This window comes from Coregonus clupeaformis, chromosome 3 (genome assembly GCF_020615455.1).
Source record: "Coregonus clupeaformis isolate EN_2021a chromosome 3, ASM2061545v1, whole genome shotgun sequence".
Taxonomy (NCBI): Eukaryota; Metazoa; Chordata; class Actinopteri; order Salmoniformes; family Salmonidae; genus Coregonus; species Coregonus clupeaformis.
Genome location: NC_059194.1, coordinates 40,546,164 through 40,572,456, shown reverse-complemented (window position 1 = coordinate 40,572,456; position 26,293 = coordinate 40,546,164). Strand labels below are relative to the sequence as shown.

Below are 26,293 nucleotides of genomic sequence, written 5' to 3'. Positions count from 1 at the left end.
AATGAGAATGGGGGGATGAGAGAGAGAGAGAGAGAGAGAGAGAGAGAGAGAGAGAGAGGGGGAGTAGAAAGGGATAGAGAGAGAAACAGGGAGAGATGGAGGGGCAGGGAGAGAGAGAGAGAGCGAGGGTGACAAAAAAGTCTGCCCACAATCCCCTCTCCTCCTTTCCCTTGTTCTGTCATTCTCACTCTCTCTTCCCTTGTTCTATCTCGGCCCCTCCCTTCCTCTCTCTGCTGCACAGTTTCTCCCTGGGGCGTTGAGGCTTGACTGAGCACAGAGGCTGAGCTGTCCAAACTCTGGAGGAAGGGGGGGGAGGGGGGAGGGAGGAGGTGAGAGAGGCAGCTATGGCTGTCATGTGTCAGCCTAGTGGGCAAAATGAAGCCCAAATAAACAGAGCGAGGGGGGAGGGGTACACAGCCGCATGGTGGGAAACACCACACTAGGGAGGTAGAGAGAGAGAAACGGTGATGGGAGGACTGGTCAAAGGAGGACTGCTTGGAGGGCGGTGTTGATGTGTACGACAGGATGAGTGTATGAGTGTGAGTGTGTGGGCGTGTATGCAAGTCGAGAAGCAGTTATGGCAATGACAGTTCACAAAAAGGCCAGAGAAGTCTTTTCAAGAGAGCATGCAATAACTCCAGCTGAATCCATCCTCAGTCATAGCAAGATGGATGCTTCTGCATTCCACCACTGCCTCAGAATCCTTTGCCAGCCAGGGCAGACTTAGGCCAGATGCACCATTATAAGTGAATGGCCGTCTCTGTGTGGCTGTAGAGTGCATTACTTCCCAGGTATACCCTGCCTGTCCATTACTGCACATGCCTGTTGTTTCCTGTGGTCTGGCTGATTTATTCGGCCATTTTGGCTTAAGCCAGACACGGGCGCTCCATCATCTCACTCTCAAAGTAATCCTCTGTCCTCCCACCATTGGGCGCCATTACACACAATTAATGGCCGTTCTGGGGCCTCTGCGACTGGCAGGCTTTGGAAATGGGCCTTTTAAAAGTGTGTGTGTGTGTGTGTTGTGTGTGTGTTTTAAAAGCGTAAGGAGAGGAGAGAAAGACATCTTCCATTGTTCTAAGCTTAATCATCAGTATGGAGCGGGGTTACTAGAGAGCATTCCTTTACTTCAGAGGGAGCGTCAGGAGGGGACTTGAGACTGTGACTTCAATTAGTAAATAATGGAGTTTTGCACATGAAAGAGAAAATGCAATTTTAGACTTCTGTCCAGGTCAAATACAAAATGGAGTCTTGGTATTACATGACTTCCTCTATAGGTATGTAAGAAGTGATACCATCTAAGAGTACCCCTTTAACCTTACCTTATGCTTCCTAGTTGAAACACTTCGCGCATATATTATGACGACATTTTGTGAAGTTTTTGTGACGTTTTGGTGTTCGACAGCATTCTGCTTTTTTTGTGTGTGTATGTGTGTGTGGGGGGGGCTGTTCAAGCGCACACATTTTTTTGGGGGGGGCTTGTCGAAGTTCGGTATCCGAAGTCTACGCCACTTCGTGAGGTGAAAAGGTCAACAGCAGGCATTCTTCAATTAAGTGTTTGTTGTCATTCAACGACAGACTAGTTCAAAAAAAAATTACATTCTTGAGAAATACTTCACCAAACATCTTAGTTAGATGAAAAAAGGACCTCCTCTGCAAAAACATCAAAATGAATTACAGATTTCTTGAGTTATCTTAGATTAATTCTGACTATTTTGAGGAAGTGTACTGGCTACTGCATCTCAAGAGGGACAAACAGTATAATTGCCGCTTTTTTCAAGCCAATGTATTTTAAGGTAGTATGCGAGCACAGACGTTCACTTCGCCTAGCCGAGTTCTGCTAGGAGCAAATCGTATCTATGTACACGGACGCCTTTAGCCAGTGAAGAAAGAGAGAGAAAAAGAGGGTGAGGAGATAGAGAGATAGAGAGAGAGGGTGAGGCGATAGAGCGAGAGAGAGGGTGAGGAGATAGAGAGAGAGGGTGAGGAGATAGAGAGAGAGAGAGAGAGATAGAGAGAGATAGAGAGATAGAGAGAGAGATAGAGAGAGAGAGAGAGAGAGAGAGAGAGAGAGAGAGAGAGAGAGAGAGAAGATGTTCTTTCCTCTCGGCTGTGTGTTGTACAGAGATGGCTATCAGCCCCCAGTGATTAAAGAGGCGTCTCACTAAACTATGATCAATCGCAATTACACAGCCACTAATCAGCTGTGTGTGTTACACAGCCACTAATCAGGCCAGGGGAGTGGGCAGTGATTAACAAACAGCCTGCTAACCATTCCACCCACAATTCCCCTACATACTCCCTCATAGCCTACAACCTTATAGGACTTTCTATCAGCGCTGACTAAGCTAGTGACAGAGAACATGTCTACAGCAACGCGTCTCTTTCTTCCTAAGAGCGCGTGTGTGTGTTACCTTGGACAGGTCTCTGTAGTTGCTGGGCAGGGTGAGATCCAGGTCTTCAGTGTCGTAGTTCGTGATGACCCAGGGGAAGACAGGGTACTGGTTCAGGTCGTTGTAGGTACGGCCTGGAGGGAGGGAGGGAGGGAGGGAGGGAGGGAGGAAGGAAGGAGGGAGACATAGGAGGACAGTCACAACAGTCTCAAATTAGTCAACATCATCATCAAACTTCTATCACTGAACATGTCTAGTAATCTAAATGTCTAGACACCAAACTCCCTTTTCCAATATATTTTTGCTAACTCTGAAGAATATGAAGTAAGAGGAGGAAACCATGATGGCCAAACAGAGTTTACATCATTTACATCATTGACCACATATGTTCATAATAGCTGGGTGCGTTGTCATTCCCTATGGTGACAGTCCAGTGATAGTGTGGTAACACTGGTCTTACCAGAGATGGTGTTGAGGAAGATGAGGTACTCAAAGTTGGAGATCTCTCTGCGCTGCCAGCGCTGGGTCATGTTGGAGGCCTTGTAGAGCTGCTTGGGACTGGCCTGGGAGATACGCCTGGGGGAGGGAGAACACACACCGTCTGGTTAGATGCTGGGCTCTCTGGTTAGATGCTGGGCTCTCTGGTTAGATGCTGGGCTCTCTGGTTAGATGCTGGGCTCTCTGGTTAGATGCTGGGCTCTCTGGTTAGATGCTGGGCTCTCTGGTTAGATGCTGGGCTCTCTGGTTAGATGCTGGGCTCTCTGGTTAGATGCTGGGCTCTCTGGTTAGATGCTGGGCTCTCTGGTTAGATGCTGGGCTCTCTGGTTAGATGCTGGGCTCTCTGGTTAGATGCTGGGCTCTCTGGTTAGATGCTGGGCTCTCTGGTTAGATGCTGGGCTCTCTGGTTAGATGCTGGGCTCTCTGGTTAGATGCTGGGCTCTCTGGTTAGATACTGGGCTCTCTGGTTAGATGCTGGGCTCTCTGGTTAGATGCTGGGCTCTCTGGTTAGATGCTGGGCTCTCTGGTTAGATGCTGGGCTCTCTGGTTAGATGCTGGGCTCTCTGGTTAGATGCTGGGCTCTCTGGTTAGATGCTGGGCTCTCTGGTTAGATGCTGGACTGTCTGGTTAGATACTGGACTGTCTGGTAAGATTCTGGGCTCTCTGGTTAGATTCTGGGCTCTCTGGTTAGATACTGGGCTCTCTGGTTAGATACTGGGCTCTCTGGTTAGATACTGGGCTCTCTGGTTAGATACTGGGCTCTCTGGTTAGATACTGGGCTCTCTGGTTAGATACTGGGCTCTCTGGTTAGATACTGGACTGTATGCGAGTCCATAAGTACTGGCAAATAAGATATTTTGACCCCAAGACATTGACAAAGAAAAACCTTTCAGACCCACTGTGAATTATGAAAACATAACATAATCATACCAGAGGATTGGTGTGCTTTCAAGATTTCCCACTTCAATAATAACACTGATTCAGACCAAGGCCTTAGTAAAGTCTCTAAATGCAAATGTTCTAATATTAGATAGTTATTGATATTTAGGCTCAGTAAATTAAAAAGAAAAATGTGCAATGAGTAGGGTTATTTCTTCTTCTCACACACACACACTGATCCCCCCCCGCAGCACACACACACACTGATCCCCCCCCGCAGCACACACATACACACACACACTGATCCCCCCCGCAGCACACACACACACACACTGATCCCCCCGCAGCACACACATACACACACACACTGATCCCCCCGCAGCACACACACACACACACACACTGATCCCCCCCCGCAGCACACACACACACACACACACTGATCCCCCCCGCAGCACACACATACACACACACACTGATCCCCCCCGCAGCACACACACATCACACTGATCCCCCCCGCAGCACACACATACACACACACACTGATCCCCCCGCAGCACACACATACACACACACACTGATCCCCCCCCAGCAGCACACACACACACACACACTGATCCCCCCCCGCAGCACACACATACACACACACACTGATCCCCCCCCGCAGCACACACATACACACACACACACTGATCCCCCCGCAGCACACACACACACACACTGATCCCCCCCGCAGCACACACATACACACACACACTGATCCCCCCCGCAGCACACACATACACACACACACTGATCCCCCCCCGCAGCACACACATACACACACACACACTGATCCCCCCCGCAGCACACACATACACACACACACTGATCCCCCCCACAGCACACACATACACACACACACTGATCCCCCCCCGCAGCACACACATACACACACACACACACTCGCAGGCCCCCGGAGCATGACGTATGCTGGGGGACTTAAACAAATGACCCCCAATCCAATTAAAACAAAGTCAAATTATGGAATTAATCACTGTCACAGTGTGAGATTATAGTCATTAGGCCAGCAGAAAGTCACAATCACCCCTTTACAACTCCCAGTTTATAGCTCCAAAACACTGAACAAACGTTAGGGCAACATCTCTGAATTGTACACAAGGCAGCTAAAATGCTAACCCATATGAAGGTTAGGCCAGAGAACAAATGCTAGGGTGATCTCGTTTCTTTATAGGTACCTAAGATGCTGTCTGAATGTTAGGTCCAACGTTTTTGAGACATTAACGTATAGTGGAAGAGAGGTTGGGGTGAAGCCTAGGTAGTCTATATACCTAAAGAAAACTGTCTGAATGTTAGGCTAATGTTTTTGCAACACTGGTGTGATGTGAGGCTGTGGCAAACATTATAGTGTGAGGTAGAGGTACTGTAGGTTGTGGTAAACATTATAGTGTGAGGTAGAGGTACTGTAGGTTGTGGTAAACATTATAGTGTGAGGTAGAGGTACTGTAGGTTGTGGTAAACATTATAGTGTGAGGTAGAGGTACTGTAGGCTGTGGTAAACATTATAGTGTGAGGTAGAGGTACTGTAGGCTGTGGTAAACATTATAGTGTGAGGTAGAGGTACTGTAGGCCGTGGTAAACATTATAGTGTGAGGTAGAGGTACTGTAGGTTGTGGTAAACATTATAGTGTGAGGTAGAGGTACTGTAGGCTGTGGTAAACATTATAGTGTGAGGTAGAGGTACTGTAGGTTGTGGTAAACATTATAGTGTGAGGTAGAGGTACTGTAGGTTGTGGTAGAGGCTGTATAATGTCATGCCGAGGGAGTAGTGATGGTGTGTTGGTGTGAGAGCAGGACTGGGCTGTACAGCTGTCTCCAGGTCAAAGAGACACGGTGCCCCCGGCCGAGCTACACCATGTTGATTAATGGGACTGACACACACACACACACACACACACACACACACTATCTCTCTTATACACGCACGCACGCACACACACACAAACAGATACACGCAATCTGACTCTTACAAAAACACACATTTCAACACTCTCATGGGTTACAAAATGGATGATGCATATCACTATCATCTCCACACTTCCTAGGGACCCTGATAGTGCATTACCGAAGACGCCAACTATGCAGCAAAACACTGGGATACTCCTTGGGAATTTTCTTGGACATTTCTCAATTTCCATTCAGTCTTTGGCTTGGCTACAGCCATGACAGCGCAGTGGACTGGCTGGACTTGGCTATGGTAGGGTGCTGCAGACGTAGACTCATAACAACATGCAACACCCCTACCAGAGGGAAGGTGTATGTGTTCTGGCCTGCTCTGGCCACCCTGCTATCTAGTTCTCAGAGAGGGAGATAAATAAATGATCTGGACTGTGTTTGTGTGAAGTCAATTACGCTAGACAAGAGGAGAAGTGAGTGGGGAGATAGTTGGAGGGGAGGGAGGGTATGCCCACTCTATACCTTGGACGGTGTGTGTGTGTGTCCAATTAGCCTCTGTTTCTTTTTGAACTTTCTCAGTTTCTTTTTCTCTTAATTTTTCATTCTTTCCCTCTCTCTCTTTCTTTCTTTTCCACTCTTTCTGTGGTGGTTTTCTCAGACCGTGCTGAAGCGTGACGGTGTGACACGTGAAATGCCAGTGTTACACGCTAAGCCCAACAAGTGTTTAGTGTCAACTGACAAGAGACAAAGTGGGGACGAACACATACCAACCCTCCACTGCAGAAAAGTAGAGAAATATGGAGAGAAATAGACAGTGAGATAGAGAGCTAGAGAGAAAGAGAGAGAGAGAAGGAGAGAAAGAGAGAGGGAGAGAGATAGAGAAAGACTGACCTGGTCTGTGGGAGGCCAAAGTTGGTGCCCACCCCCACGCGAGGGAGGCATTGGACCACCTTCTTCACCGTGGCTGCATCTGGGAAGTTGAACATGACTGCAGCTACACAGGAAGACAAACAAGTTCTGTCAAACCATGGCTTGGTTTTCACATATAATGGAGTAGCTTTACATTCAAAATAATATAGAAATGAATCCCAACAGCAAACATGTACTCTTTCAAAAAGATCCTGGCAAAGATACTGTTCACACATTTGCCTTTCAGATTAAAATCCAAACTCATATCATAATTTAAGGGTTGAGATTCTACTGAACAGTACTAGAATAAAACAGGCTGGAGGTGGGTCTTACTTCTGTTGGCCATGAAGATCTCCAGAGCAGTGTTCTGCAGCAAGTAACGTCTGGAGAAGACAGCCCTGATCTCTGTGAACAGCCATTTACCATGAAGGCCCTCTGTGTAGGTCAGGATCTGGAAAGGAGAGGAGAGGAGAGGAGAGGAGAGGAGAGGAGAGGAGAGGAGAGGAGAGGAGAGGAGAGGAGAGGAGAGGAGAGGAGAGGAGAGGAGAGGAGAGGAGAGGAGAGGAGAGGAGAGCAAAGACAGGCGATAAGAATGTAGTAAAAAGTAGAAAGAAGAAAAGAGGTGAGAAGAAAAAAGGAGAGAAGAAGAGAGGAGAGAGACGAGAGGAGAGAAGAAGAGAGAAGTAGAGAAGAAGAGAGAGAAGAAGAGAGGAGAGAGAGAGGAGAGAAGAAGAAAGGAGAGGAGAAGAAAGAAGAGAGAGGAGAGAAGAGAGGAGAGAAGAAGAGAGGAGAGAGAGGAGAGAAGAAGAGAGGAGAGAGAGGAGAGAAGAAGAAGAGAGGAGAGAAGAGGAGAGAAGAAGAAGAGAGGAGAGAAGAAGAAGAGAGGAGAGAGGAGAGAAGAAGAAGAGAGAGGAGAGAAGAAGAAGAGGAGAGAGGAGAGAAGAGAGGAGATAGGAGAGAGGAGATAAGAGAGAGGAGAGGAGAGGAGAGAAGAAGAAGAAGAGAGGAGAGGAGATAAGAGAGAGGAGAGGAGAGAAGAAGAAGAAGAGAGGAGAGAGGAGAGAAGAATAAGAAGAGAGGAGAGAGAGGAGAGGAAAGAAGAAGAAGTGAGGAGAGAGAGGAGAGAAGAAGAAGAGAGGAGAGAAGGCCGTGTTAGTTCATTCATCACAGCCAGATGACGCGTCGTCCCGAACAGCAGGATTAATGTTTTATATTGATCAGCCTCCATGAAAAAGGAATACCTTTAACAAGAGAATGAGCCCTATTCAGAGGGAGGGATGGAGGAGGCAGACGTTTAGTTCACTAAAAGCTCATCAGTAATTTAGACAGCGGATATCCTCTCTGTATAAAAAATATAAAAAAATGATGTCAAGATCATTTCAAGTACGCACCAATAATCAGAGTCAAAAAAGTATTACCTCACTGAAGAGTACCTATTGCAAGGCCAAACGTAAAGTGTGTTTCCAAAACAGTCATATGTAGTTCAAACAAACTATAATGCCAAAGCAAACTGCCCATTTAAGTGGTTTTTAATGGCTCATATTTTCCCCAGATGAAGGCCGTTTTGACCAGCCAGGTCACCCGTGATCCAAGTCAGTATTCGACATCCACCCATGTCTGAGGACGTCGGCAGAGGACGTGTAAACCGTCCACTAGAGGCAACAGTGAGCGCTGTTACCTTCAAGTAGGTTTGGGTTTTGCTAGGGCATTGTGGATGGGGATGGTGGATGGGTAAGGCCTATTCAAAGACACCAAAGGTTGCAAGTTCGAATCCAGCGATAGAAAGTCGTTTTTGAGATTTTTGTTTTAAGCCTATCCCAAACCTTAACCATTTTTTACATTTTAGTCATTTTAGCAGACGCTCTTATCCAGAGCGACTTACAGTTGGTGAGTGCATACATGTTTTGTTTTTTTGTTTGTTTTTAATACCCTTACCTTAACCTTTCAGAGTTAATGCCTAACGTTAAGATTTCTGAGTTATTGCCTAAACTTAACCTTAAACACTTCGAAATTTGAAGTTTGCAACAACTTCGAAATTTGACGTTTGATAAAACAGATTCCCAGAGCCAGCTGTCCTGCAGTGTAGCAGGTGAGGACCAGAGAGAGTGAGGCGATCCTGAAGATTTGGACAGTATGAGTTTGGTGGAGATCAGACAGGCTGTTGGGTCCATGACCCTGTCCCTATCCAGCACAGACTCCAAGGAGAGGTACTTTGACCGGGTGGATGAGAGCGACCCTGAGTACCTCCGCAGCAGGAACATGTCACCTGAAATACGGCAGGACTTCAACATGATGGCGCAGAAGAAGAGAGTCACTCAGATTCTACAGAGTCCAGTATGTCGCTTGTTCTCTATGTCTATGTTGATGTGTGTTCACAGTAATGTCAATTTCATTATATGGTTGTAGACCATCAAATGGCCTGAAAAGTTTTGCTCTTCGAGATCCAGGCCTATGTCGTTGGCTCTTGTAGAGACACTACACCATTGATGTTTTCATTCTGATGGCAAAAACATTTAATCAACCGGCACCATGTTTGTACAGTGTTAATCTTTGTTGCAATGCAGTGAAATGTGCTACTGTCAGAGGAAACAATATTAAATATTAACCAGTCCAAAAATAAATGTAAGCTTTATAATACATTCCCTGACCAAGTTCACAGCTTAGCATTATTAAAAGGTCCAATGCAGCCGTTTTTATTTAAATATCAAATCATTTCTGGGTAACAGTTAAGTACTGTAGTGTTTTCAATTAAAATGGTCAGAAAGCAACAAAAAATTGCTTCTTAGCAAAGAGCTATTTTCTCAAGCAAGAATTTTGCTAGGACTGTCGGAGAGTGGTCTGAGTGGGGAGGAGAAGTCCCCTGTAGCTCAGTTGGTAGAGCATGGCGCTTGCAACGCCAGGGTTGTGGGTTCGTTTCCCACGGGGGCCAGTATGAAAATGTATGCACTCACTAACTGTAAGTCGCTCTGGATAAGAGCGTCTGCTAAATGACTAAAATGTAAAATGTATAAACATGGATGAACGTCTAATTCTGACGTGGGACTGTGAGAGCTAGTTGGGTTTAACAATGCTTTGTGAAGAGTGCTACTGGGTCAACAGCACAGTTTATGCTAAACAGTCATTTAGCCTGCTTTCTGTAATTCCTCTAACAAGGGGATTGCCACCTTGCAAGGTTAAACAGTAGCTTGTCAGCTAACGCTAAAGAATGCAAAAATGCTCAAATGAGCTGAGCCTAATCTCTCTCTGAGGTTGTCAGAGTGACTTGTCTCAAAGCCTGTCAGCCCTCCTGACAGCCACAGATGCTCAGTCTGGCCTCCTGCGATTCATATTCAAGCTAATCCAATCTTTAGCTTCTGCGCTAACCCACTTATCGTTGCTTTGTTGACTAGCTTCTTTTTTTTTTACTCGCCCGTGCCTCTCCCTTTTTGTTTCAAAGCTCTTTTAATGACGGTAGGTGTCAAGAGACATGGGGATTGAAGAGGGGTCACTGAGGTATGGCACCAAGGGGTTAGAAGCTGTGGTATTAATCAGAAATATTCAAATGTGCGGCTAGCATAGCGTGCTAACTCCAGCACTAGCTTCAAGGAGCTCATTAAAGGGTAGGTTGCAGTGGAAGGGAGCAGCTGGGGCTCTTAGCCGAGGACGGCCTGGCAGTCTCTCTCGCTCTCCATCTCCCTGTCTTTTTCCTTCTCCCCTCCCTCTCTTTCCATCTCTCTTTCCTCCCTCTCTTTCTCTCTGTTGCCTCCATACCTCGCTCTCTCTTTGTTGCCTCCATACCTCTCTCTCTTTCCTCCCTCTCTCTCTCTCTGTTGCCTCCATACCACTCTCTCTCTCTATCTCCTTCTACCCCCTGCTCTCTCCCTCCCCTCTCTCTCTCCCACTGCCCTCCTCTCAGAGGAATAAGACCTGCCTGCACCGCAGCCTCACTTCAAAGTCTCTGGAGTTCAATTAAATGTGGATTAGAGAGGTTTGGAGGAGAGACTGGGCTGCCCGTCCATCTCTCTCCCAGACTCTCACCTACACTACCCTAACAGGCTGGGCCTAGGACGACCCCACACCGTACCAGCCTCCCATCAGCCCCGTCACCATGGAAACACTGTCACATTAACCCCTCAAGCTGTGGCTTCTGGTACAGTATATCCAAAAGGATTTATAAAGGGATTTTCTTTAATTGGGTGTCAAAGTTAGAGATATTTGCGAAAGATAATATTACGTATTTTTTATGAAGGTTTTAGAGGGATCTAGGTGAGAAAGAATGATATTTTTGTCTGTTTTCTTCCTCATATGTTTGATTAGTCTATTTTTGATGAAGTCTTAGTGGATCTAGGTGAGTCTTCAGTTTGATTTGTCAGTTAGATTTTTATTCAATTATGAAAATCACATCTCGTCATCTTTCAGCCACTCATGGACTGATCTCCACACTGCAGGCAAGGCAGGCAATGACTGTCTACAGCACCCACCCCTCCCTGTGATACAATTAACCCCATTTGAGCAGTGTTAACGCACTGCATTATACACACTGCCACCCACAGCCACAACAGAGCATGACACAACAACACTGTCTGTGGGACTGGGGGAGGACCGGGGGATGTGTTACACTGCAGTCTGCACCACGCCAATCAAGAAACATTTATTTTAGTAATATACTGTATTCTCGTTAATGTATGATCATCACCATGTAATTACAAATACATCAATGATGTATAACAACACAATGTCTAAATAACCAGATATGACAGTCTAAAATAAAGCCTGTCATAGAAGGAAGCGTTCTGGTCTGCGTGTCTCCAGCCCTGTCCTGTCTGTCAGAGTCTGTTTACTAGTCTGGGATTTGAAGGTTATGACAAACAGCCTCAGACAGACAGACAGTTGGATCAGTCTGACTTCTCTATCTGCTGTGAGGACGGCGAGACAGAAAGGGTGGCCATCAGGTTCACATGTCAACAACACGACCACTCACCACACTACATGACACAGACACACACACACACACACACACACACACTGCCTCCTCAACCACATTACATGTCATCCCTCAGTGCTGGAATGTCACTTTCCACCTCCAAGTATCAGGTCAGAAACGCAGTAGTAGACAATTTCATGTAGAGGTGAAAATGTAGATGGAAGGGTGGGTGGGTGAGTAACCTTTACTCTCTATTCCAGGGGTTCATTTCTACACCCCAGGGTGTTTCCACTGATACTCTCCTCCTCGGTGTTAGTACTTGTCTGTGAGGCACTGAGGGCTAAATTGAGGATGTTGCGGCCACTCTCTCAGAGTGTAAATAGATATGACAGGTCTAGAAGCGACGCCGCTCGTCGCCTCATATCATATTTTGAACCCGACCGATGCATCTTCACTCCAAAAACCAATCCAGATATAATATTTGAGACTGCTGCTTTTCAGAGACCCTATCTTGTAATGAATTCCCCATGTTCCAGGGCGGGAGTCAACATTCCCTCCCTCTCCTCCACAGACACCTTTTCCCTTGCAGATGAAAAAGCTCGGAGGGTGACACGATAAACTATCCAGGGGAGAGAAAGGTGCGCCGCCTATGACCCACTTGGTTGAAGCGGCTGCTGGACAAATTGCAGCGGTGAGGCCGTTATTGTCCGGGCCTGGAGTTATTGCTACATATGATTGGGCTGTGATAGATAGAGGAGGGGTCAGTATAAAGGAGAGGAAGAGGAAGAGGAAGAGGGAGAGGGAGAGGAGAGGAGAGGAGAGGAGAGGAGAGGAGAGGAGAGGAGAGGAGAGGAGAGGAGAGGAGAGGAGAGGAGAGGAGAGGAGAGGAGAGGAGAGGAGAGAGGAGAGGGAGAGGAGAGGAGAGAGGAGAGGAGAGGAGAGGAGAGGAGAGGAGAGGAGAGGAGAGGAGAGGAGAGGAGAGGAGAGGAGAGGAGAGGAGAATCACTAAAGGAGAGTGGAGTCAGACACTGGACCAAAACAGAGTAATAAACAATTAAACAAAGGTGGTTGTGGTAGAGAAGGTACCTAAAATATATTCCAGAGAATTGTAGATATTACTTTATTCTACTCTTTATTTGAAAGGGCCATACACTGGAATAAAGTACCATAGTGGTATAAACTGTATGCCTCCTAGTGTCTCAGAGTCTCCGACTGCATCTATACCGAATGGCTCCAGACTGCAGGTGTTTGTGGCTGCAGCCCTCCAGGCCTCTATCAGTCTCCATGACTGGCCCTGAAGGCCTTGAAGGTGAAACACCACCACCACTCTAACTCCCCTCAACCTCCTCCAGATGTGGCCACAAATGGCCCCTGTTGATTGGCCTGTCGCCTGAAGGCGGCCTCTCCTGATTGGCTTGTCGTCTGATGGAGTGCTTATTGAATTAATGCAGAAGTCAGTCTCGGAACACACAATTCCAAGGACCAATGAAGCAGGGAGAGAAAGAATGGACTGTGTAGTATGGGACTGTTGAGGGATAATAGTTTGTATTGACATAGAATAGAATGGTTTTGATAGAAAGCCAATGATAATGAAAAATATTGACATATATCTTGAGAGGAAAGGGATCGCTTCCTTGAAAACTAGTCGAAGAAAAATGCAATATATGCATTTCTCAAAGACAAAAGCTCTGCAGGGTTGCAAAAAATATAAAAGCCCTAGCCATCTTCACACTTATTCATTTCATTATGGCTTAATATAGCTTTCTCGTCCCCTGTGACCGGTACAGCAACTCCCATCAATTCAGCTCTCTGACTCCAAGCTGGATTTCAAAGCGACTGACACCACAGAGGACGCATGCAGCCAAACAGAACAACAGAAGGCTTTGAGAGTCTCGATTGTGAAGCTTTTTTTCTCCTCTCTCACACAATCACACACACTCTCCCTCTCTCTTCCATCTCTCTCCCCCTCTGCCGCACTGGGAGCTATTCAACCTGTTTGTGCCTGGGCTGCTGGTCATTTCTGAAGCACTATCGTTTGTCTCTGTCAGACACCCAAACGACTCTGGAATGAAGAGGGACACATGAAGGGGGACCGGGGGAGAGATGTGCCCCTACCAACCCCCCTAGCTACCAACCGCTATCCGACACACACACACACACACACACACACCACACATGCACCAATCTCTCAGCCAATCCTTGCCAATGGACCTACTCCATCACACCCTTTCCTCCCCAGAAATGACACCCACCAACATGCCCCTCCTCACCCCCGACTCTTCAAACAACGCTTGCTGCTGATGTCAAGTGTTTTTTTTAAAGATCCTATTCTGGATTTTCTATTTCGTACTTCTGATATTGAACTATGCATTGTTGAGGAAGAGCTTGTAAGTAAGCATTTCACCGTGCGGTTTACATCTGTAGTATTCTGTCATGTGACAAATAAACTGGTTTTGATTGGGAGTGGGGGCACAGCACCACGCATTTGGAAGTCTGACAAAAATTGGATTGAAAATACCATCTAACATGAGAGGAGAACAAAGTAGCAGGGTAGTCGTGCTGTGAGTGTTACAAGATAAGTGTGTGTGTGTGTGTGTGTGTGTGTGCTGTGAGTGTTACAAGATATGTGTGTGTGTGTGTGTGTGTGTGTGTGTGTGTGTGTGTGTGTGTGTGTGTGTGTGTGTGTGTGTGTGTGTGAGCGTGTGTGAGCGTGTGTGTGTGTGTGTGTGTGTGTGTGTGTGTGTGTGTGTGTGTGTGTGTGTGTGAGCGTGTGTGAGCGTGTGTGAGCGTGTGTGTGTGTGAGCGTGTGTGTGTTACAAGATAAATTAGTCTCTCAATAGAATTCTCTGTTGGGGAGATGAGGCGCGGGTGTTTGGGCTGATAAGGACTTCCTGGTGTTGAGAGAAAAAAGGAACCCGTGTTACATAGTAGATAGAAACCCCTGTCGCTTATTAGAATAGAATCAAACTTTATTGTTCAATGTGAATCGGAAATTCATCCAAGGAGGGTGTGGCAAGAGGGAAGAATAAAATAGTGGAAAAGATGCACGTAGCGTTTTGCCATTTGGTTTAATATGCCTTGTGTTGCGTCTGTCTGTGGCCTTTGAAGGGAAATGAGGTGATTGAAGTTCAATTTGTAGGCTGTTATTAAGCGTTTCCGCGCTGCTGCTCCGGTTAAAGGATCATGGAGGAGGGATTTATTATTACCTTTTGGTCATATGAAGTGGTGGAGATAAAGTGATGAAATTAATGAGCGGGAGGAAGAGAGGTGATCAATCAACATCAAACCGGAGACGGGGGATAGCGATGGGAGCAGCCATATTGGGGAAGTTGATAGGGTAAGTAGTGAAAAGGAAAAGAAACCTCTGGACTTATCAGTGCGGAATTGGAATTGCTTTTGCGACACGCAAACACACCAACCAACACACACACACACACCCTCTCTGTGTGCGAATGTTTGTGTGTGTACTATGTAGTCCTGTGTGAATGTGTTTTGTATAGAGTGAGTGTTTGTGTGCAAAGGTCTCTGTGAACATCAATCAATCAACCCCCACCCCAACCACCCCCACCCCCAACCCCCTTGAAACAACTACAGTGTTTACACCAGACTCTTTTCCACTGGCTTCTCAACAGCCAGGTGCACATTATTCTGCATTACAGATTACACCAATTCTCCCTGAGCATTTCCATGGACTTCCCCAATTCCCAACCAAACAGAAATAGCAGTAGTTGGACTGACTATACCTTAAATCATATGAACAATGAGCTGAGCTACAAGATCAAAGACACTGTATAGCCTAGTCACAGCCTGTACATCTGAAGAATCCCCAGCAGCATATTTTCCAACTCTTCTTCCTTCGCTGCTTCACTGACCACAGAATCAAATCAGGTAGGATAACCACAGCAGTGGTCTTAGACGCGAGTCTGGAGTTTACGACTGTCCAAACCTAAATGAATATGAAAGCGAAGACTAACACAAGCAGACATTTGAGCCCGTGAGTTTGACGCTAGTCTTCCCTGGCACTTCATCTACATGGGCTATGTCTCATGTAGAACTCCTATATCCCCCAACCCCACCACCTCCCTCCCTCACCCCTCCTCACCCTTCATCTAACACACACGGGCTTTGCCTCAGAACCCCCCTCCCCCGGCTGTGTTCTGTTCCAGCCTGGCACACCACACCCAGCCATGTCACCCTCCATCAGAGAATGAGTTCATCAGACTAATGAGTAGGAGGTAGAGAAGGGGGAGGCCTGGGCCTGGGCCTCTGCTCCAATCAGGGCACTCGCCTCCACTGACATGTACTGCCCCCTCTGACTCGCCCCAATCCCACTCTCCCCACAGCCCTCTGGAGCCAATTAGGACGGATTTTGTTGTTGAGTTTGAGTGATACCAGGAAAAAAACAGAGAGGAGGGAAGAGAGAGAGAGAGAGAGAGAGAGAGAGCGAGAGAGAGAGAGAGAGAGAGAGTGTGTAAGGAAGGATAAACATATATGTCATACTATGGTAAAGTCGTTATGGACTTTAAGGCTAATAGTTATATAATTGGGTCACACTTTATTTGGAATGTCCCATGTAGATGAATGTCTACAGATGGTCATACTATCATACTGTTGATAAGCAACTGCTTGCTAAGGTTACGAATAGGGTTGGGTTAGGTTTAGAATAAAGGTTAGGATAAGGGTTAGGGCTAGTAGATAGTTGAAATGTTATTGATAGTCTGTAGAGCATCTACAGATGGACTATCCAAATAAAGTGTGATACAGTCTCAAACAATGTGATACAAGGAGGAGGGGAAGGTGGGAGAACCACATCTAAGAGGGCCCCATAGTGAGAGTTCTAGGATCATGGGACCTGCAGAACGGTGGAAAACACATGACTCTACTTCCTCACCCCAGCAGTCATCCTCACAACAATAGGCAATTAATATAAAACACTACTGCATGTAGCAACATACATATGCACACCACACACAGGTTCTTTAGGGAATTTAAGAAAATATTCTACACAAATTCATCCAATCAATTTAGCCAAAGGATTTGTGTCGTTAGGGCATGATTGATAGGCACGATTGTTGTACCTGCGTGTAACTGACTGATTCAAGCTCTAATCACTGGTCACGTATAGGAGTCTATGTGCCTCAAGGCAAGTAAAACAAACCACAACACTGAGAAAATAAACAGGCCTAAGAAGCCGCTGGAGTGTGAGAGATTTAAAGAAAAATAAAGAGGGTCCAAGCTTGCGTTGAGTCGAGTGTATAGTAGTGAAGTAGTACAGATCCAACATCCAAGCCAAACGCTGCTTAGTTTGGGGTTATACTCTTTGAAGGAAGTCCCTTCTTTTCAAAGGCTATTTGGGGGCATTTAGTTAGAATTTATCCTAATAGGGATTAAACCCTTTATGTCCCTCTCCACTGTGTTAGCTAACAGGTTAGTCCTTTAACTTTCCAGCCCGGCCCCTGCTCTGGCGCTAGCTAGCGGCTTAGCCTTTTAAAGCGTGAACAAAAAAGCCTTGTGTGGATTTAGGAAAATGACGGAATGGTCCTGGGGTTAATTGGAAGAGAAGTGAAGCCCTCAATGCATTGACTCATTAAACATTTAGCTTTTGTGCGGATCGAGGCAAGGGACAGGGAGCTCTGGAGAGATAATGAGATACCAAACTGGTAGAGGTAGCTAGCGCAATTGGTGGCAGCGGTGGGATTTGAATAGTAACACTAAACAGTAGCAGGGAGCTTTTTTATGAGGATTTTAAAAACAACACAAGAAGATAAGACCAAACCCAATCTGGCAACCCAGCGAGTGGGTCAACGTGCCGCATTCTTTCTTGTGGTGAAAGAGGAACTAGCGTTTTATGAATTTTTTGGGTAATTACACAAAGATAGGGATCAGGTTAGCCAGAGGGGGTACACTAAATCCCCCTTCTCCACCCATCCCCATACAAGGCCTGGCGTTTCTCTCCCCCTAACAGTTTAGGGTTGAGACTTAAAGCGCTTTAACCTTGGGGCCGGTGAGGGCAGAGTTGGAGGCTCTGGGGTGATGGTGGAATAAAGAAGGGATAAGGCCACATAAGTGAAGGGAAGAGGAGCGTGAAATTCGGCAGACATATGCAAATGTAGTAGGCTGCCTGTCCCTGCATTCTACCTGCTACCTCAGGGTAATGATGGCCGTTTAAAAGGAGACGACAAGACAACAATAACAGACGGATGTTGCTACTGTACTTATCATTGACCTGGTGACAGTGACACTTCCCAGGCCTAAAATCGTCCACAAAGGAAAGGCTTTAAAAACGTTGGTTCTTTCATTGATTAAATATTTTATCCAACAGCTATGTTTTAAGAAGTACAACACCTTCCCTCGAGGCCACATTTGCCAGTGAAAGTGCCACGACGATGGCGCACCTGTTGGAGGTGGGATACAATTTTAACGGCTAGAGAAACCTTCCTTGAAGTGTCAAGCCAGTCAGCCAACGCTAGCCCCTTCATGAATGAAGGAGAGAGAAGATGGAGGCGCTTTTCATTGAAACTCAGAGGTGCAGAGAAAATCGGGGAGACAGGCCCAAGCTTCTGGAGCAAAGTGGTTAAAGACTGAGGCATTGTCCCCAACCTCCAACTTCCCTCTAAACCGCCGCCGCAGTGAGCCGCCGTTCGCCACAGCAAACATCAGACAGGTTAAGATCGCTGACCAGCGCCTATTGCATTCTCCCCGCTATCCCTCAAACTCCCAAAGCCCCCTTTGGCCTTTTTACCGTCGACAGGCCTTTTTGGGGGTCGCTGTGGAGCTTTATAGAGGTAAACTCTTCGCTAATCCTGCTTTTGTCCCTGGCTTAATTGGATTGGAGAAGGGGTGTGGGGTGGAAAGTAGACCTCTCTTAGGGGTGTTTGAAGGGGCAAGGAGGGTTGGGTTGGGGGATAGAGAGGAAGAGAGAGGGAGAGAGAAAAAGGGTCTTCCCTGAATGGATGAATGGAACCCCATGGGTATTTGGAAGATTCCGAGGTGATTCAATCTGAGCTAGATTATCTGTATGGTCGTGTTGAGAGCCGTCCTTTATAAGAAGATAACTGGGCTAATAAATAACCTCCACTCTCCAGAGGCAGGAGTCTAAAGGGGTTAAAGGGTTGAGAGTGAAGTCAGCCAGCTAGTGATAGTGTTTGGATAACCTGCCCATCTCAGTTAGCTAGGAGATTCAATTTATCCATGCTCAGTTCCATTCTAGAATCAACAGAATGTATTGGGGAGGGAATAGAGTCCAGAATCTGTTTTCTACATGTCCTGTTTGTCATCTGAGTTGAACCCAATATTCCATTTCAAATTATCAACAGAAATGTGATAAAAAACTACTGGTGCAAAACTAATTCCAGTGGCTCGTTAAACACAGAAATAAAACTGATAATGAGTCTGCTGGTGAGGAAATATGAATGTATTGGTTGTCAAGAAACAACCCAAGATATCCCCCACGACAACATGAGCAACCCTATCTGAAGCATATGCTTTGTTCTCCAAAGCATCAGTCCTTACAAAAAAAAACAAGCCTTTCACAGTATGTTCCTTGAGTGTTGTTCTTGTGTTAGCCCCCTTGTTTGTGTTTCTAGCGTGGAGCAGGTATAAAACCCTCTAATGCCATTGTCACCTATAAAGGGGTCTTGGTTGAGTGAGTACACAGTGTCCCTGCGGAGGAGCCATTTCAACCAGACTGGATGGGTCATTAACCATAATGGCGGCGGCAGCACCACCAGGAGCCAACACAGTCACACAGTCTCACACTATTCTCACTGATAGGATATAGTGGATACCTATACAGTAGGTCAACACAACAATTGTTCTAATGTTGTTATTGCACTGTCTGCATCGCCTGCTTTGTCATGCATCATGTGCAGTAAGAACATTGGCACATAATGAGAATAGTCTTCTTGTTTCTCTGTCAGAGGCATACTATTATGACTTCTTGCTGGCACATATCAATCATTTAGCCTCCATTAGTTGTATATTTATTTATTTTTAGTTTACCTTTATTTAATTAGGCAAGTCAGTTAAGATCAAATTCTTATTTACAATGACGGTCTACACCGGCCAAACCCGGACGACGCTGGGCCAATTGTGCGCCACCCTATGGGACTCCCAATCACGGCCGGTTGTGATACAGCCTGGAATCGAACCAGTGGGTCTGTAGTGACGCCTCAAGCACTGAGACCACTGCACCACTCGGGAGCCCAATATATCTGGTGATTGAAATGGTAAAATATGCACTCCCAACACTGGTTATCTGTCCATACAAAAGAAGGTAAAACAACCCAGTTCCCCATTTAGATATAATCTCGAATGTCACCACAAATGTTCTAGATGCTTCCCACCTTCCATATCACCATCAAAACGGATCCTCCTAATAATGAACAATTCCAATCTCAATTTGAGAGCAGTGATCGATCTTCCCACAATCTGGCTGACTCTGACCTCTGTTCTGTTGACTAACAAAGGCTTGCAAATAGAACAGCAGGTACACAGGTGTTGAGTGGTTAATATCACACAAACACACTATCATACTGTAGCACCAGGCAGACTGGCATCCATAAGCAGGATGATCCATCAGGCTACTGCTGTTCCCTTTGACACCGTGTGTCAGAAGCCTGACTGAGGGACTAAATGATGGAGCTGTGCGTATGAGTGTTATGTGTGTGTGTGTGTGTGTGTGTGTGTGTGTGTGTGTGTGTGTGTGTGTGTGTGTGTGTGTGTGTGTGTGTGTGTGTGTGTGTGTGTGTGTGTGAGAGAGAGAGAGAGAGTGAGAGTGAGAGAGAGAGAGAAAGTGATCAATCAGAGAGGGGAGGGGAGGCCCCGGTCGGACATGCCCCTGATGGAGACCAGTCAAACAAACCCCACAGACGGAGCATGATGGAGGGGCTAGGATCAGGTGCAGCTAGGGCTAGGCTTCTTTGTCTGGAGGTATTGCATGGTGTGGTGTGTCTACAAACTCAGGGGCAAGAGGTGTGGGGTGAGAGGGAGAGAGATGTGTGAGACGTAAAACAGTGTGTGTGCATCAGTGTGTTTGAGCTTGTGTGTGTAGGTGTGTGTAGGTGTGTGTAGGGGTGTGTGTGTGTGTGTGTGTGTGTGTAACCAGTGTTTATCTGTATGTGGTGCCAGCTAGATGAAGACAGAGAGACAGTGACAGTATGTGAAGAGCAGAAAGAGTCAGAGGGAAGGAGACATTAGTCATCATTAGCCGAGGGGTTGACACAGTGTCTAAGTGGTTCCCTGTGTGATGACCAAGTGGCAATCATCTTTCCCCAGGCCTGTCCTGCCTGATTACACCTCTCTACTGCTGAACCTTTAATCTGCTGTGTTTTCTCACAAACACACACCAGCTCAAGCATACAGACACACACAGGCACACACACATGTATACACACACATGCAGGTGCACAGTCACACACAGACGCGCGCACACTCACACACAAACACACACACACTCACACCCACCGGCACCGTTTTACATCTCAGCAATAACAAAGCCGACATGTGATCCGGGTCTGCAACGACAGCAGGAACAGAGGAACAGTGGAGAGAGGAGAGGAAAGAAGATGAGGAGAGAGAGAGAACAGGAGATGAAACAATCTTCGACACAACTCCACCTTGTAGCCTTCTCTTAATAAGAATGTAAAACACCACTGACTACATGCTGACAGAAGCAGAACGAGATGTATACAAACTGTCCTTGAGTTCCAGCTCTCGAAAAGCAATTACATCTACGTTGATGCGAGACGACAATGCATTTATCAACGGTTAGAACTGCCTTCCTTGTATATATGGCTGTAATGCAACAGATTACCCTATCAACAAACACACAAGCAACATGTTGAAAAGTGTCTGTAAAGACCTTGATCTGTTGATCTGGTGTTGCCGTAAGTCAAGTTCAAAATAACTGTCTGATGGAAATATGGCTGCCACAGGAACAAGTCTATAAACAATAGAGAGGGGTAAAGAAAGAAGATGGCCGCCACAAGAACAGGGCTATAAACAATATAGAAAGAGGTTAAAAAAAGAAGATGGCCGCCACAGGACAAGGCTATAAACAATATAGAGAGAAAGGTAAAAAAAAATAAGAAGATGGCCGCCACAGGAACAGGACAATTACCAATATAGAGAGGTAAAAAAGGAAGATGGCCGCCACAGGAACAGGGCCATTACCAATATATAGAGAGAGGTAAAAACATTAAATAACAAGGAGCATCTCATATGCCTCTCCTTGACTTTGAAGCCCCAGCACACACACAAACTCATGCACCACTCACACAAGCATTGCTGCATCCACGCACAGATGCACACACACGCATAAGAATATAATCTTCCTCTCTTGTTCCATCAGAACCTTATCAGACCAAGAGATCACTGACCTCATCCTCAGAACAGATGACTTCATCTTCTTTGGGATAACCCCAGTCAAAACCTGTGTGTGTGTGTGTGTGTGTGTGTAACATTGGACATTTTCAATTGGGATAGGAAGAGAGACTCTGCTTTCGTTATATTTCTACAGAAAACTATCATGAGAAAAACAGAGAGCGAGAGAGAAAGAGAGAGAGATGGAGAAAGAGAGAGAGATGGGTAGAGAAAGAGAGAGAGAGAAATGGAGAAAGAGAGAGATGGAGAAAGAGAGAGAGATGGAGAAAGAGAGAGAGAGAGAGGAGAGAGAGAGATGGAGAAAGAGAGAGAGAGAGAGAGAGAGAGAGAGAGAGAGAGAGAGAGAGAGAGAGAGAGAAAGAAAGAGAGAGACAGAGAGAGAGAGAGAGAAAGAGAGAGAGAGAGAGAGAGAGAGAGAGAGAGAGAGAGAGAGAGAGAGAGAGAGAGAGAGAGAGAGAGACTGCTTCTGTTATATTTCTACAGAATACTATGGACTAAAAGGCGACAGAAGGCTGCATGTGTTAGGCTGTGCCAGGACTGGACATGTGGGGAGACCAGAGACGAGAGCAAAAACTCACTTCAGGAAGCCTAAACATGTATTTGGCCTTATCTCTCTTAATTGGCTCAAATCGATCTCAATTGCTCACATCTGTCTTATGCATTTGCGGTTAGGAGTCTTTGAAGACTCGGACAGTGACTTATAATAGGAGAGTGAAGGCAAGGGAGTGGGGAACATGGGAGTCTGTATGATAATAATTGAGTTTCTTGACGAAGAGGTAAAGTCAATGTATGTGTGCCACAGGGAGGAAGAGGCTGAGTGGGATTAAAGATGTAGAAGGGAGAAGAGCCTCGACATGAGGGAATGAGGGGAGGAAGATGAGAAGAGCAGAGCGGCCGATGGCTCTGATGATAATGAGTCTGTCTCGGGTAAGGAAACACTTAATGTCTTCCAGGTGCTGTAATTACCAGGAAAGCGATGGCTGGAGAGAGAGAGAGAGAGAGAGAGAGAGAGAGAGAGAGAGAGAGAGAGAGAGAGAGAGAGAGAGAGAGAGAGAGAGAGAGAGAGAGAGAGAGAGAGAGAGAGAGAGAGAGAGAGAGAGAGAGAGAGAGAGAGAGAGAGAGAGAGAGAGAGAAAAGGGAGGGAATGTGAGAGCGAGAGAGGGAAGAAAAAATAAAGAGGTCGTCCGCCCTCCACCACATCACTCAACTAGTCCTTGTCGCGGTGTGCCTGAGCGATTTATTGACCGTCCCAGGATGCACTCTGTCAGAGCTGAAGGAGCACATGGAGAAATGGAGGAGTAGAGAGATGGAGGGATGGTGGGGGAGGAAATATGAATGGTAGCGGTGAGAGGTGAACGGGCACTGTTTCCTGCTGCTCATTGATAATGACATACCTGTTCGTCAGGCCGTCTGTTAGCTATAAGTAGTGTGTGCTAGAGCTAACTGGAAAATCAATATGGCTTCCTCACAGGCCAGGCTGCCATGCCGCCCAGGCAACCCTCTCTGATTGGCAGCTGCAGCCGAAGGTCGTCCCCGGCGACCGGAGGGGTGTAATAGGGGGTAGCCGCCACCAAGGTTTGACGCTTTCAGGACAGACTAACGACACGGAACTGGCCCGACAAAACGCTGGGTGATTTTCTTTGACTGACCACCCGCTTCCCCATTCTGCCACTGAATACCCCACTGCTTAAGCCGTCTCCTCCCCACCAATTGGCAAGGTGTTACCAGTGTTGTTCACAACAGATGCTTCTTCGGAAAACCCCAGAACACAGTCCTGGAACCAGGAGGCTAGAACCAGGAGGCTGGAACTAGGAGGCTGGAACCAGGAGGCTGGAACCAGGAGGCTGGAACCAGGGCGGCTAGTTGTGACTGTACATAGCCCTTAGTCAATAAAAGGGGCACTGTTGAACAATTCTGTCCTGTTAAAACACTACAAGTCAACTAAGTCAAAGCTCCAGGTTATTCTGAGAGGAAAATCCTGATGATGACACACACTGAATATTCAGAGTATTTTGTAAATTATCCCCCCCCCACCCCGCTCCAATGTGAGCTATGTGTTTTGTCTGGGCCAGGAAATAAACTTTTTGGCCCATTTTCATCTTCCGTTCCATAAACCGCAACAGCCTACTGTAAGTGCCTCCTCAACAGATTTTCGTTCCAAACGTCAAATAGTCAGCAAACATTACCCGTAGCAAATCCCTAACGCATGGATGGTGATGGCAATAGGTAGCCACTGCCTATTGCAGTGGGAGTGGTGCCCCAGCCCTCCAATCAGACTTACACTTCCTTAACTTCTAGCCAATAGCAGTGCAGCATCACCGCCTCCCCGCCCCTCTTCCCGCCCTCCCAGTACACAAGCATCCAGTGAGTGTGCAGGAAGCAACGTAACACCACATGTACTATGGAGGGGAAACCCTTGGCGTGTGTAAACACAGAGGGGACTGGCTGGCTGCTGAGAGAGAGGCAGGCGGACGGACACATCTGCTCTACGACTTCTTCATCAGATCTGCCAGGCAGATGCTCTGTGTCTGTCTCTGTGTGTGCGAGTGTGTGCGTGTGTGCGTGTGTGTGTGTGTGTGTGAGTGTACGTGCGTGTCTGCGTGTGACGGGCAGATGCAGAGGCCCAGCCAAGCAATTAGTACCATGGCCTGATTTTTGGGCCCACTGCCTCCTATGGAGAGAGCAGCTGGGTCCATGCACCAGGGCTTGGGTGACGCCTTAGAGTGAGTGTGTGTGCGCTTGCCAGCATGTGTGTGTGTGTGTGTGTCTGCCTGCCGGTGAGCCACTTTTCCTGTGCCTCTCATGTTTCCACCGGCAGAGAAGAGAGAAAAAGAAAGTTGAAGCTAAAAGCACCTCTCACTGCCTGACATCCTCCCCCCTTATCATTCACTTGAAAGTACAAAGCGCGCTAACTCAACCAGACACAGGAATAAAACTGTTGCAGATTGTTTTTATCTTCTTCCCGACCGAACGTCTCGGGCCTCTGAACTCAATTCCTGTATTCTTTATTTATATCCCTCCTTCTCAAACAGGGGAGAGAGAGAGAGATAGAGAGAGAGAGAGAGAGAGAGAGAGAGAGAGAGAGAGAGAGAGAGAGAGAGAGAGAGAGAGAGAGAGAGAGAGAGAGAGAGAGAGAGAGAGAGAGAGAGTGTGTAAAGGAACCCAATTTATTCTAATGTATTCACTGAGGAGAAGTTATTCATTCTGTCAGAATTCCTACTTCAAATATCTCCATTACTCACAGTGGGGCGACTGGAGACGTCTAAGAACATGAATCTGTATCCAGACAGGCATAAGAGAGAGTATCCATGACATACATCTTGGTCATCATCGATTTCACTAAAGAAGAATTACCACTAACCACTATTATAACCATGTATTAGATACATTCAACAAGCAAATACACATGCCATATAAGTTCCAATGAGTTATCCAGACTCACTACTTAGACCCAATGTTCAGATTAAGTTGCAGATTGTATGGACGTTAAGATTCACTTCAACATTGAAAGCGGATAACTAATAATACACGTGGAGGCAAAACATATACGAGGAGGGATGGTTGGCTACATTGTGTTGTACGCCAGCGAGGTGCTAAAACAATAGCAGCCGTATATCCCATAACCCCTTGGGGCTAGGCTGAGTAATCTGGTAACTCACTAGCTAGCCTCTTCAGAAGCTGGGCTGATGTGGTAGTGTGTTGGGGGGGAGGGAGGGAGGGAGCGAGCGAGAGAGAGGGAGGGAGAGGGGTACTTTCGAGAGCGAGTGAGTCAGAAAAAGGGGTGCTTATCAGCTAAGCAGAGTGAGAGAGAGGGGTTATGGACCCTGTCCTGGTGTAGTGAGAGGATCACCGTGGAGTCGTCACACAGACTCGGATCAAAGACTGAATCTACAGGCAGCGAGGCGTCATCCTCTTTTACTCTATTCAATACAGACCAGAGAAAGATCTTTAGGAGCCGTCTGATAATGTGGGATGTTTCAGATGGAGGTAAATAGGCAGAGCGTAAAAGGTTAGTTTGATAGAAGCCAAAAAAGGCTGAAAAGGGCCTCAAAATAAGTTGTTTTGTATCTATGACATGCTTTTCTTTATTCCAGGTACTGAGTTGCTCTTTGCTGTGATTGGTCCAATAACAGGTTTGTCACGTTGTGCTACATGGATACGATCAAATTTGTGTTGATGGTAATAAATCTAGTTTTAGTTATACATTTACCCTAAAACATAACGTGCATATATTAGCTACATAAAATCCCCAAAATTATTATATTCATTATAACATGTGTATTAACATGTGTAAAATCCGCATTATCAGCATAATCACTTTGATGCACTGAACATAGCCTTGGACGACCTCAAATAGATGCCAAAATCCAAA

The 26,293-nt window shown here is 46.4% G+C and overlaps 1 protein-coding gene across 5 annotated transcripts in view; it reads right to left on the bottom strand.

Annotated features, from left to right (window-relative positions):
- The window catches only part of lrba (LPS responsive beige-like anchor protein), a 290,109-nt gene that overhangs the window by 82,679 nt on the left and 181,137 nt on the right, over window positions 1–26,293 (bottom strand). For all 5 annotated transcript variants that reach the window (XM_045208535.1, XM_045208534.1, XM_045208539.1 and 2 more), the window contains 4 exons: window positions 6,969–7,086; window positions 6,618–6,720; window positions 2,854–2,969; window positions 2,415–2,527 (listed from right to left, as the gene is read on the bottom strand). In XM_045208535.1, coding sequence (XP_045064470.1) covers window positions 2,415–2,527; window positions 2,854–2,969; window positions 6,618–6,720; window positions 6,969–7,086 — 450 coding nt within the window. The remainder of the gene's footprint in view (window positions 1–2,414; window positions 2,528–2,853; window positions 2,970–6,617; window positions 6,721–6,968; window positions 7,087–26,293) is intronic.